Source organism: Ictalurus punctatus, chromosome 23 (genome assembly GCF_001660625.3).
Source record: "Ictalurus punctatus breed USDA103 chromosome 23, Coco_2.0, whole genome shotgun sequence".
In the NCBI taxonomy this organism is placed as follows: Eukaryota; Metazoa; Chordata; class Actinopteri; order Siluriformes; family Ictaluridae; genus Ictalurus; species Ictalurus punctatus.
In genome coordinates this window covers 9,097,353-9,109,634 of record NC_030438.2, presented here as the reverse complement: position 1 = coordinate 9,109,634, position 12,282 = coordinate 9,097,353, and the positions used below count along the sequence as shown (strand labels likewise).

Below are 12,282 nucleotides of genomic sequence, written 5' to 3'. Positions count from 1 at the left end.
CAATCAGCAGGCCCTGTAGGCATGCCGTCTCCAAGACTTACAAGCATCGTCATCAGTAAAATCCTTGGTTTGGTTCATGCAAACAACCAATAAAGTAATCCCAAATTTGTGGCCTTACATGTCCTCAGATATACTGTATATTTCTCTATGTCCTTTTTGTGTGTGTGTGTGTGTGTGTGTGTGTGTGTGTGTGTGTGTGTGTGTGTGTGTGTGTGTCAGGGGATATGTTTCTGTGTCCTTCTTGGATATTTATTTCTGCACTTGGATCACTTTTATGAATGTAAACACTGTATCACAACGTGCGAAGCTGTTGTGATGTAAGGTTTAATCAAATTAAAATAGCTAAAGTTGATCAATTTCAGTCGCCTGAAGTGTCCTCTTTTATTGTTGTTTCATTTTAACACCCCCTCCATCTACCAACGGCATAATAGGTCTTAGCACAGGAATGAATTAACTTGATGTTTCATCCCCCATCAATCAATAATCCACATGGTATAATCCTGGTGTTTATCCTCTCTAGCAGCAGAGATCACTCTCTCTCTCTGAGTCATGTTACATGACTTTTTATGTCTTAGCTCTTCTAACCTTAATTTACTTAGGAATCTCACCATGCAGAACACCCCATTCCAGAGAATTTTCACATATGCAAAGACTGAGGTAAACACAACTAAACATCAGGCTACAGAAGATGGAATTTGTTAACCTTAAACTCAAGAGATTGAATCCATTCCAATGTTATTATAGTCTACATGTGTAATAATCTGTGTCAGGAATCTAGTGATTTGTATTTCATTTTAGTACATTATTATTTTTATTGTCATTCATCCATATGCTTAAATGCAATAAATGGAATATCATTTATCCAGGACCATGGCAGCAGATGATAAATAGGACAGGACAGTACAGTACAGTAGAGTAAATTACACAGAACATCACAGTACAATAAATCCACTTATCAGGAGACTCTGCAGTTTCAGGGAACTGAGCACGATGGCATCATGGTAGAAGGACATAATGGTCACATGAGGGTATTCCAGGAGCAAGGTGCTGGGGGCAGCAAAATATTTGGAGACAGCAGGTGGTTGGGGGATGGCAGGGCTTTCTGGAGCAGTAAGATGTTGGGGGAAGCAGGATGTGGGGAGGAAGAGTAGAATGTTAAGTGGGAACATAGTGTTAAGTGTTGGCTGGGTGTTGAGGACAACAAAGTGTTCGGTGGCAGCAGTGTGTTGTAGTCATCAGGCTGTTGAGGGGATTGCACAGTTTTGGGGCAGCAGGGTGTTTGGGGGTTGCAGGGTGTTTGTGGCAGCAAAGTGTTCTGGGGGAAGAAAGATATTAGGTGACAGCAGGATATTGGATGGTAGTAGGGTGATGGAAAGAAGCAGAGAGTTGGGGCAGCAGGATGCGAAAAGGCAGCAAGGTGTTGGGTGGCATCAGGGTGTTGGGGCAGCAGTAGTGGGGGAGGCAGCAGGGTGTTGGGGGCAGTAGGATATATGGATGCAATAAAGTGTGGAGAGGCAGGAGGGTGTTGCTACAGTGGAGTGTTCAGAGGCAACAGGATCTTTGGGTGGCAGCAGAGTGTTTGGTGGCAGCATAATTTTGAGTCACTGTACAGTTTTGGAGCAGTACAGTTTTGGGGTCACATCACTCAGTTGTTGATAAATGCTGCTCTCCTGACATCGAATTCATTACAGTTAAATTCTGATCCTTTTTTTCCAATTCAGTTCGGTCATTCTAACAGTGATTTATTGTTGTGGCTTCAACAGGGCAAATCTGTTACCAATCCACAAATGTGCAGATTTTCCGGCATGCAGCAGACACAGACATTATGAATGATAAAGTAATGAATACTATAATACTATAATAATGAATACACAAACTCTGACACCGATTACATCAATATGTGCACCAAAAACATTGTTTTGAGTCAAATCTGCATCAGGTATAACCTTCAGCAGGCGATCGACAAGCGTAGAGAGACTATAGAAACAAGGTTGTGTAGAACTATCAAGGATCTGACCTCAAGTGCACGTGGAAGGGTTTGCGCTCTATCACAAACTCCAAGGTGGGAAATCTGTGATGGGGGACTATCTGCTTCACTACCTGATGAGCTCAGTTTGAGGCAAGCAACACTTTCCCTGTAGTGAAATTACCTGTGATGAAGTGCTTTAAGCGGCTAGTCAAAAACCACATCTGTTCCTCCGTTCCAGCCACCATGGACCCTCTCCAGTTTGCATACCACGAAAACAGATCAAGGGATGATGCTCTGGCTATGCTCTCACACATCTATCTGGATAAGAAAAACACTTATGTGAGAATGCTGTTCATTGACTACAGCTCTGCCTTTAACTCCATCGTTCCAGCCAAACACATCTCGAAGCTCAAGGACTTAGGATTGAACACTCCTCTGCACAACTGGATTTGGGAATTTCTGATGAGCAGACCCCCAAGTGGAGAAAATCGGTGACCGCATCTCCTCCACACTGTCTCTGAACACAGGAGCTCAGTGGAGATGCATTCTCAGCCCCCTCCTCTGCCTCAGCATCAGCAAAAGTAAGGAGATGATTGTAGACCACAGGAGGCTGCAGGAGGATGGTCATGCCTCCTTATACATCGGTGGGGCTACTGTGGAAAGACGAAGAATAGGAAGCCTTTATTTGTCACATATACATTACAGCACAGTGAAATTCTTTTTCGGAATATCCCAGCTTGTTAGGAAGTTGGAGTCAGAGCGTAGGGTTGGCCATGATACTGCGACCCTGGAGCAGAGAGGGTTAAGGGCCTTACAGTGGCAATAGTGGCAGTTTGAACCCCTGGCCTTCTGATCAGTAACCCAGAGCCAGGAGTACATGTTCCTCAATGTGCACCTCACACTCATGCCTCCACTACCTCCGCCACATGGTTCACCTCACTGACAGCTCAAGGATACTCATGGATAACCTCTTCACATGTTTCTGTCACTTCTGAGCATGTTGCAATATTTCTAAGAACACTTTTACCACCTCACTGCTGCTAAAGACTATGTCTTGTGCCTGTGTAATATACAGATATATTGTACATATTTATTACACACTACATCCATCCATCCAATAAGTGTGTGACAATCGGGACAATTGTGAATTAGGCGTCATTTTTCAGAATAAACAGTATGTTTTTTGGTACAGTTTAAATAAATAAATAAGTATCGACATCTTCGTTAGCCACTAGCCGAACTGATCCGGCTGAGTTCCAGTTCGTGCCTGCGTCCTGCGGTTGATGAGGCCGTGACGTCATTACGCAAACCCGGAAGTGGTACCTTGCAGTCAGTCAGTCGTGTTTACGGTTTTGGATCTACGGATGTTTGTTTCCGGGCAGCGCGTGCCCTTAAGTCTGGCTGTACGGTGTTCGGTGAAGCGCACGCTGCTGCAGTGGTGGCGATGATCCCGGTGTCGGTGGTGGTGTGTGTGATGGGAGGATGGTGCTCGGTTTATCTCATGGACACTCTGCTGAGGGTAAAAATTCATGGCCGAATACCATACTGCTTCCTGTTGTAGACGTAGTGCACTTCGTAGGGCGTCAGAAGCAGCGTTTTACACGCGACTGAAGCCCTGTGATAGGGAACATGGCGCGGATTGGAATTATACCCATCTCTGTTACGGCTAAATTGTTTACGTTAGCTTTCTTATAGCTAGTTAGGTTTTTATGCACACTAGTGTGATATCTGATGTTAAAAACAATTACTTAAGATATTTATTATGTTTTTTTATTGAATTTGATTATTACAAACACTGCGTTTATAATGTTTTTTTTATTATTATTATTTGTTTTGTTAATCTAGTGTCAGTTATTTTATGTCTTATGTATAGATAAAGCTTAGTGGTTAGTTGGATCTTAAATTATGTAGTACATTACTCATTTATTCCTCAAGTGTGTTTATGTTTAGTGCAGAATTAAGTGAAAATGTGATAAGACACACATTCGCTTAGCTTAGAGACAGTCTAGTGCAAAAATTAGCATCCCCTTTTGACAAAACAAAGATGTGTTGCATTTTGGTGTATTAGGTTTCATAGAGACCTATGAAATTTTTATTTCCCTCCCAAAAACCATGGTGGGAGTGCAAACTTATTATCTATCTCGTGTGTTTTGTGTTGCAGTCGTCCAGCTCGCTGAAGATCCGTTATGAATCGTGGCTCTCGTCCAGCGGTGTGTCTCTGTCCCCCTTCCACGTCCGCTGGCACACCAGCCTCTTCAATTCGCTGTTTGCCAGATGTTCACGTCTCAACCCCCACTTCCTTTACATATGGTATGACCCGTCACAACCTGTCAAGGCCTTAATCCCGGGGGTAAACTGGTTTAAAGGAGCAGTTTGTGATCTTTAGAGTCCTACAGAAGCAGACATTAATAACGCTGGTGAATAGCAGCACTCAAAACAAAAGAAAACATCAGTATCTGCAGGACATGAAATGAATCCCGTCTGAATAGGGCTTCTTAAAACCCTGTTAAATGTTAGTTAATGAACAAACTGCAACTTTAAATTGAAATCATTTAAATAAAATGATTTGATGTCGGTGTATTGTGTTTATTTGTTGCATTCCTGACTCTTGAATTACACCACGCTAAGGGAACAGGTTAAAGGGTGTGTGTGTGTGTGTGTTTGTTTGTTTTGCAGGTTCAGTGCCGGGATGGTGTTTGGCGTCGTGGCCATGTTCGGCTCGGTGCTGCTGCTCGGTCGCACTCTGCTGCAGACTCTGGCTCAGATGATGGCCGAGACGCCGGACGGTCCTCATGAGCAGGTTCTGCAGGTGGTGGTAAGTTTAAAAAGATGAAATAAACCTCACCAGGCGTAAAACTCAATTCACTGCAGGGATGCAGGGCGTGAAAGACGCTCACTTGCTTTTTACTTTCACTTCTCACCAGCTTTATCTAGATGAACTCTGTGACATCATGAACCTCGGTCTTGTGAGAGACTAAAAAAAAAATCTAAAATGAAAGCGTGGGGCTGTTTTTTGTTTTGGGGGGAGGGGTTAATTAAGATGCTGCTAATTATTAAATAGCGCCATCTATGGTTTGCTGTTTTCTTACTGTTGCTTGACGTAAAATCGAATTCGCTTTCTCACTTTACTCTGACGTGACATATCTCCTGAAATTAGTTAACTGTATGAAAAATGTGGAATGAATTTTTTTTATTATAAAAAAATTAGGATTTTTGCATTTCTGTATCCACAGACAGGTTATTCAGTAATGAAAGCGCAGCGTGGGATGTGCTGTGTGTCAACATTTAAGTGAATATTTTCTTCCAGAAGTGCTGATGAACACAATTAAATGTCACTGAACACCTCTTGATTATCACTGGTTAACTTTCAGTTATCTTCTCTTTCTGTAATTGATCTTTCATTAAATTGTGTGTTCATTCTGACTGTGTGTGTGTGTGTGTGTGTGTGTGTGTGTGTGTGTGTGTGTGTGTTTGTTTGCTTATTTGTTTTTTCTGGTGTCAGGTTCCAGGTGTAAATTTGCCAGTCAGCCAGTTGGCCTACTTCTTCATCGCTATTCTGCTCAGTGGAGTTATACACGAGTTTGGCCACGGGGTGGCAGCACTGAGGTAACAAAAAAATCTTCTGGATTCGTGAATCTTACAATTTGTTTATTTACTCTGTCTCTGTGTGTGTGTTTTGTTTTCGTTTTTACTTTGCACAACAGATGCTGATGTATGATCAGTGACTTAAAACCTAAAACCCAGTAAATAACTGCGGTTAGAAATTTGAATAATAATAACAGCAATGTTTTTTGGTAAGATTGTATTTTTAATTTTTTTCCATTTCTTATGTCCAGTTATGGTAACTGTTAACTTTTTTGTATTTATCATATTAAAATGTATATTTCCATGTTATATTTATTTCTTATGATTAATAATAATTTTATAATATAAAAATAATTATTAATAATAAGTAGTATTGTGAAGAGGACTAAAACCTCCATGAAGGTGTTTGTTCTGTGTGTTGCTCTCAGGGAGCAGGTGAGGCTGAACGGCTTCGGCATGTTCCTGTTCGTGATTTACCCTGGAGCCTTCGTGGATCTCTTCACCACTCACCTGAACCTTATCTCACCTGTCCAGCAGCTGCGTATCTTCTGCGCAGGTGTGTATGCGTGCACGCACATATGCGCACACACACACACTTCCTCCAGCTGATTGTTTCTCCGAGTTCATCTTGCATTTTGCCCCATCACCACTAGATAGAGACAGAGCTGTGCTTTTGAGTCCATGTCAATGTTTCATTATTTAAGAGCTCATTTACAGAAACGTAAGGTTTTAAAAAAGATGGATGTTAAAGTATCAAATAAAATGAAAAATTAAAGCCAGTTTTTTCATTATAAATATTTAAATGAACCCAGTGTTGGAAGAGTGTAGGCTTTAAAGATTGTCTAAAATATATTCAAAATAATCAATTAGTAAAATGTTACCCAGAATTAGTTCTGCCATGTAGTTTATTTTCTATTACAAGTTAAATCCATAGCCTTATTATTATTATTATTATTATTATTATTATTATTATTATTATTATTATTATTAAAATGTTAGAGTTTGCTCTAATTCCAGCAGGTGACTCAAATGAAGTCAAGAGTGCCAATACTTTTAGTGAAAATAGAATCTAAAGAACATGGACTAATATCGGGCATCTAGTGCCCTTCGTAAGGTCTATTATATAACACCGTTATGTTATACCCTCTGTAGTGAGCATGTATAGTGAACAGGAAGTTGTTTGGTATTCTTTCCCACTCTGTAAAGGAATATTAGTATAAACTTACGATAAATATCACATACAATAAAATACAAATAAATCTTAACATTCATGACGAAATGATTTTATTTCATTCTGACTGACATAATATTACAGACTCGTTAATATTTAAATGCATGCAAATTATGCAAAATTGAATATTTAAATACGGTGCATGCTTTTAGTATTTTTTTGTTGCCTATCCTAAAATAGCTTAATAAGGATTACGTAAATGATTTATGTGCTGCTGTTAGTCAGCATCATTAATAATAATGCAAAAATGGATCTGTGATGAATAATTAATTATTTCATAATTTATTTCTTGGTTCACATTATTGACCGTGTTGTATTACAGACTCATTAATATTTAAATATATACAAATTGCATTTAAATCGCCTGCCTAGCTGTGTTACTTAGGCTAATAACGAAATAAGCTGTATAAATGATTAAATGTGTTTGTGTTTATTTAATTGAGTGCTGATTTGTCTATCTGAGGTAACGGTGTGTTTGTGCGATTTGGTGTGTAGGTGTGTGGCACAACTTCATGCTGTGTGTCGCGGCGGTGTGTTTCCTCCTCCTGCTGCCGCTCCTCCTCTTCCCGCTGTACTACACCGGAGCAGGAGCGCTCATCACCGAGGTGGTGGAGGTTCGAAGAGCTTTCTCTCTCTGTCTTACATGTAACTTTGAAAGTCTGATCGTGTCTGAGGTGCGGTTCTCTCTCCGTAGGGTTCTCCGTCGAGTGGACCTCGCGGGCTGTTCGTGGGAGATCTGGTGACTCGGCTGGAGGAGTGTGAGGTGAGCGGGGTGGACGACTGGCACTCCTGCATCCAGCAGCTCTCGCACCAGCCCCAGAGAGGATACTGCGTCCACCACGACACCCTGCAGCTGAACCGTGACTCCGGCAGAGGTACCTCCGGTACTCACACAGAACCGGCCTGACACCATGTTAATGAATCCTGATGACCAAAAAAATTTGATTAATGTTAACAATTAAAATAGTAATAATAATCACAATCATAAATAAATAAATAAATAAAGTACATATTAGTGTTACTATTATTGACATTATAAACAAAGAATTTAAAAAAATAGTTAAAACACAATAAAACGTCACATCCTGATATAATAGTAAAAAAGCATTCTTCATATTATTATTATTATTATTATTATCATCATTATCATCATCATGAAACATACTACTATAATTAACAGTGATTACATACATAAATAAAATGTTTTATTAAAAAGTCTATTTAACAATAACATTATTTAAACATAAGATAAATAAGCATAAGTTAATAATACAACAACACTTATTTGTAAAATAATAATAATCGTTTAAAAATAATATTTGAGTATTTATTCACACTACACGGGTTGTGCTTAAACTTTTAGGGAGGAAATAAAAAAAATGAACGAAACAAGTTTTAAATGGAGGAAGTGTGTGAAGCCCTGACCGAGGAAACCTGAAATATAAAGTGAGTAAATGTTTCAGAAATGAGCTGCAGTGTTCCTGTAACATCCTCTTCATCCTCTTCCTCATCTTCATCCTCTTCATCCTCTCCCTCTTCGTCATCTTCATCCTCTCCCTCTTCCTCATCTTCATCCTCTTCATCCTCTCCCTCTTCATCCTCTTCATCTTCATCCTCTTCCTCATCTTCATCCTCTTCCTCATCCTCCTCCTCATCTTCATCCTCTTCATCCTCTTCATCCTCTTCCTCATCCTCCTCCTCATCTTCATCCTCTTCATCCTCTTCCTCATCTTCATCCTCTTCCTCATCTTCATCCTCTTCCTCATCTTCATCCTCTTCCTCATCTTCATCCTCTTCGTCCTCTCCCTCATCCTCTTCCTCATCTTCATCCTCTTCGTCCTCTCCCTCATCCTCTTCCTCATCTTCATCCTCATCTTCCTCCTCTTCCTCATCTTCACCCTCTTCCTCCGCTTCCTCAACTTCCTCCGCTTCCTCATCTTCATCCTCTGCCTCCGCTTCCTCAACTTCATCCGCTTCCTCCTCTTCATCCGCTTCCTCCTCTTCATCCGCTTCCTCCTCTTCATCCGCTTCCTCCGCTTCCTCATCTCCCTCATCTCCCTCATCTCCCTCATCTTCCTCATCTTCCTCCTCTGCCTCCTCTTCCTCCGCTTCCTCCTCTTCCTCCGCTTCATCCTCTTCCTCCGCTTCCCCCTCTTCCTCCTTTCCTCCTCTTCCTCCTCTGTTAGAGTTCAGGCGTCTGGACGGAACAGTGGAGTGCTGCAGCAACAACAGCCTGACTGACCTCTGCTTCTACTACACCACTGAGATTAATAACAAACTGGTGAGATTATACACACGCACACGATATATATGCACATATGCATATGCTCACTCATACACAGACATGCACACTTATATTGTACACACGCATTCTCTCTTTCTCAGACACAGTTTGCATGTTTAGCGGCTCGGAAGACGATCCAGGCAAGCCGTACGTGTCGCAGTAACTCGGACTGTGAGGCGGACGTGACTCCTAGCGTGTGTGTTATCCCGTCACTGGAGAACCAGACTCGACTGATCCGGGTGAAACACCCCCCGCAGGCTGACATGCTGTTTGTGGGCTACGTGTCGCACCTGCAGTACTCGGGTCGGTTATTTATCTCTGGAACACACTCCAGTGTGCGAGTGTAGTGTAGAATCTCTGACCCGTGTTACAGTCGTGATATTTTTCTCCACAGTGAGTCTCACTAACTTTGTCCCTCGACTTGGTTTCCTTCACCTCGACCTGCCGGTGATGCTGGAGACGCTGTGCAAGTATCCTTTATTCTAGTGTTACATATACACACATTTTTACGCTGCTTACACACACACACATATACTCTCTCTCTCTCTCTCTCTCTCTCTCTCTCTCTCTCTCTCTCTCTCTCTCTCTCTCACTTGTCATGTTACCAAGAAACCAGAAAACTCCTCTGTCCTTACAGCTTTACCTCTGACTGCTAGAAAGCGCTGACACTGGAGACTCCTTCCATAAGCAAAGAGCTAACTATACATCTCCTTATCGAAAACTTCACCAGAAAAGTGTTCAATGTGTAGCGTCTGCTGTACACGTCTCTGTGAATGAGCTGTTACTATAGAAACGATAACGTATTAGTACGAGCGCGTTAATGTAATCTAAACCTGCGCTACTGTCAGAGCTGCTTCTGACCAATCAGAATTCAACACTACAGCTGTATAATTAATCATTTAAACCCATCACTGTTATTTCTCCTTAACCGCCAGTGTTTGAGGTACCTGGTGTCGTTATCCGGCGCTCTGGCCGTGGTGAACGCTGTGCCGTGCTTCGCTCTGGACGGTCAGTGGATGCTGAATGCTTTCCTGGAGGCCACGCTGAGTTCCCGGCTCCCGGAGAAGAGCAGCCGCGAGCTACTGGGGTTTTTCATCCTGCTGGGGGGCAGCGCTCTACTCGCAGCTAACGTCGCTCTCGGATTATGGATGGTCACGGCTCGATAACGGACAGCTGCCTCCTCCAATCCGTGATTAGGGGGAGGGACTTTTTTTTTTTCCTCCAAAATAATTCACCACAAACTTCCTCATGATGAGTCCTGTAACGGTTCTCTAAAGTTCCTTTAAAGGTTCACGTTTTGAATCTTTTACGTTATTCCCTAAATGGATTTTTTTTGCTGCAGTATCCTTATTTCAAAACGTGTCTAAAAATGACGCCTTGCTCACTACAAACATCAGCGTGCACAGCTTCCAGAAGGTTTGCTCTGTGCGTGATGTACTGAACCGGGTGTGGTTTCAGACGTGCACGCTGTACAGAGTTTTAACAGAAACCTGCCAACCCTGAAGAGGAATGTAAACTTCTCTACATCTAGCTTCTACATCTTAACTAAAACGGAAGAGCGGCACGTTTTCCCCAAGGGCCTGGTGGTTACTTCAAATAGCAGTGTTGAGTGGTGTTAATGATGTTCTAATTATCATCACAGTTAAAATTGTATGTCAGAGGAAATTATTATCGGAGAGTTCAGAACACCTAAACAACTCTCAGTCATTCTGGATTCGTGCGTTGATCTGCCATTTTGCAGGTGGGAAAGTTGGCTGCCTGTGTTTGAGTGTACTCTGTACTCCCATGTTAAAATGCCGTTCTCCTACGCAAAACTCAAAGTTTGGCACATCTGGAAATGTTCATGATGATCATAAAATATTGTTTTATTTACCCAGGAGTGATTGTTCTTTTATTACGGGCGATTTCTATTGACAGATACGGAATAAAGCGGGCCAGTACATTGTACAAAGCAACAGATGGGCTACAGTTGGAAATCGTGCACCAGTATTTCTCTTGAATTGTCCTATAAATGTATGTACTAGGTGGGTGGAGCTAGTATTTTGTGTTAATGTCACTTTTTTAAGCAGGCAACTCTCTGTAACGATTCATATTCGACCATGAACGACTCAGCTGTCGTGTTTTTGTTTGTTTGTTTGTTTGTTTTGTTTTGTAATTAAAAGATGTTCGATAAACTCCAAACTCAGATTGTTAATAATCATGACCAGCTGTAGATGAGCAGGACGTGTTGATTTAACACACACAGGCAGGAATGAGATGTATTTTGGGAAAAACACATGTGATGGGAATTCTGGTTCTTTTTAGTGAATCAGATCATATGATTCAGATCGTTATCAAGAGTCGACTCTTTCGGATCCCGAACGGCTCAGGAGCTGAGATTTTGTAATGTTTTGAATGGTTATTGATTGTTTGTGCCAAATTTGATGAACTTGCTTTACTTCACTAAATTCTGATCAATGAAATGATTCGGATCTCAACATTCGCCTAAAAGAGCTGAGTCAAAGAACTGAATCGTACAGGAACGACACAATTACTTAAAAAAAAAAACCAGGAAGTCGCTGAACTTGACGTTGTGTTGCAGCGAGTCTATAAAACAAATGGAGTAAAGTTGTGGGAATAAACACCTCCTCTATCTCAATACACGGGTAGAAATCTTTCAAACAAAACCATTTTTCTCTACAGTGTTTTATCCATGAGGGAAAACTACACAATAATTTACACTTCTGCTCAAAAGAGTTTTTATTTTTAAAATCCACCGTTTTTTTTTTTTCTCCCTGTGTCTAACTGAAACACACAATACTGAACAGAACTTTATGTTCTTCATGTTCCAGGACAGTCTCTCCTTTCTTCTCCAGTTGTCCCTCTGAAGTGTTTGAGATGTGGCTGATGATAATATTTATTTTTCCCGTCGTTATGTGTAATTCTTCCTCATCAGCTGTGTAAAACAGGACACGGGATAAAATACCCGGCTGAAAGGAACATGAAGGTTTCTCACACTGAATGTCCTGAACTTCTGACTTCCTCTGACCTGCTGCCATCTCTCAGGTCTCCTTCCTTCCCTTTATGATTATAAATATCTTTAACTTTGTGGAGCTGAACGTTTCCTCAGGGGTTTATTCCACGCAGCATCACTCGCTGGAGCTTCCTGGAAAGATACTTACAGCGGTGCTTGAAAGTCTGTGAACCCTTTTAGAATTTCTGCATAAATGTGAC

At 41.4% G+C, this 12,282-nt stretch overlaps 1 protein-coding gene across 1 annotated transcript; it reads left to right on the top strand.

The window, feature by feature from the left end:
- The first annotated feature begins 3,254 nt into the window (after positions 1-3,254).
- Positions 3,255-10,941, top strand: mbtps2 (membrane-bound transcription factor peptidase, site 2). Its single transcript, XM_017453628.3, has 11 exons — positions 3,255-3,488; positions 4,131-4,279; positions 4,646-4,784; positions 5,472-5,575; positions 5,983-6,110; positions 7,281-7,399; positions 7,480-7,660; positions 8,972-9,066; positions 9,171-9,372; positions 9,464-9,539; positions 10,013-10,941. The coding sequence occupies exons 1-11, from the start codon at positions 3,414-3,416 to the stop codon at positions 10,233-10,235; spliced, it is 1,491 nt and encodes a 496-aa protein (XP_017309117.1). The 5' UTR covers positions 3,255-3,413; the 3' UTR covers positions 10,236-10,941.
- Positions 10,942-12,282: the final 1,341 nt, after the last annotated feature.

What these genes read in the sequence shown, in the direction of transcription:
- mbtps2 (XM_017453628.3), top strand. Translation starts at nt 3,414, where the DNA reads ATGATCCCGGTGTCGGTGGTGGTGTGTGTGATGGGAGGATGGTGCTCG. An exon ending in AGCAGGTTCTGCAGGTGGTG is followed by an intron (nt 4,785 to 5,471) that starts GTAAGTTTAAAA and finishes TTCTGGTGTCAG; the next exon opens with GTTCCAGGTGTAAATTTGCC. An exon ending in TCATCACCGAGGTGGTGGAG is followed by an intron (nt 7,400 to 7,479) that starts GTTCGAAGAGCT and finishes CTCTCTCCGTAG; the next exon opens with GGTTCTCCGTCGAGTGGACC.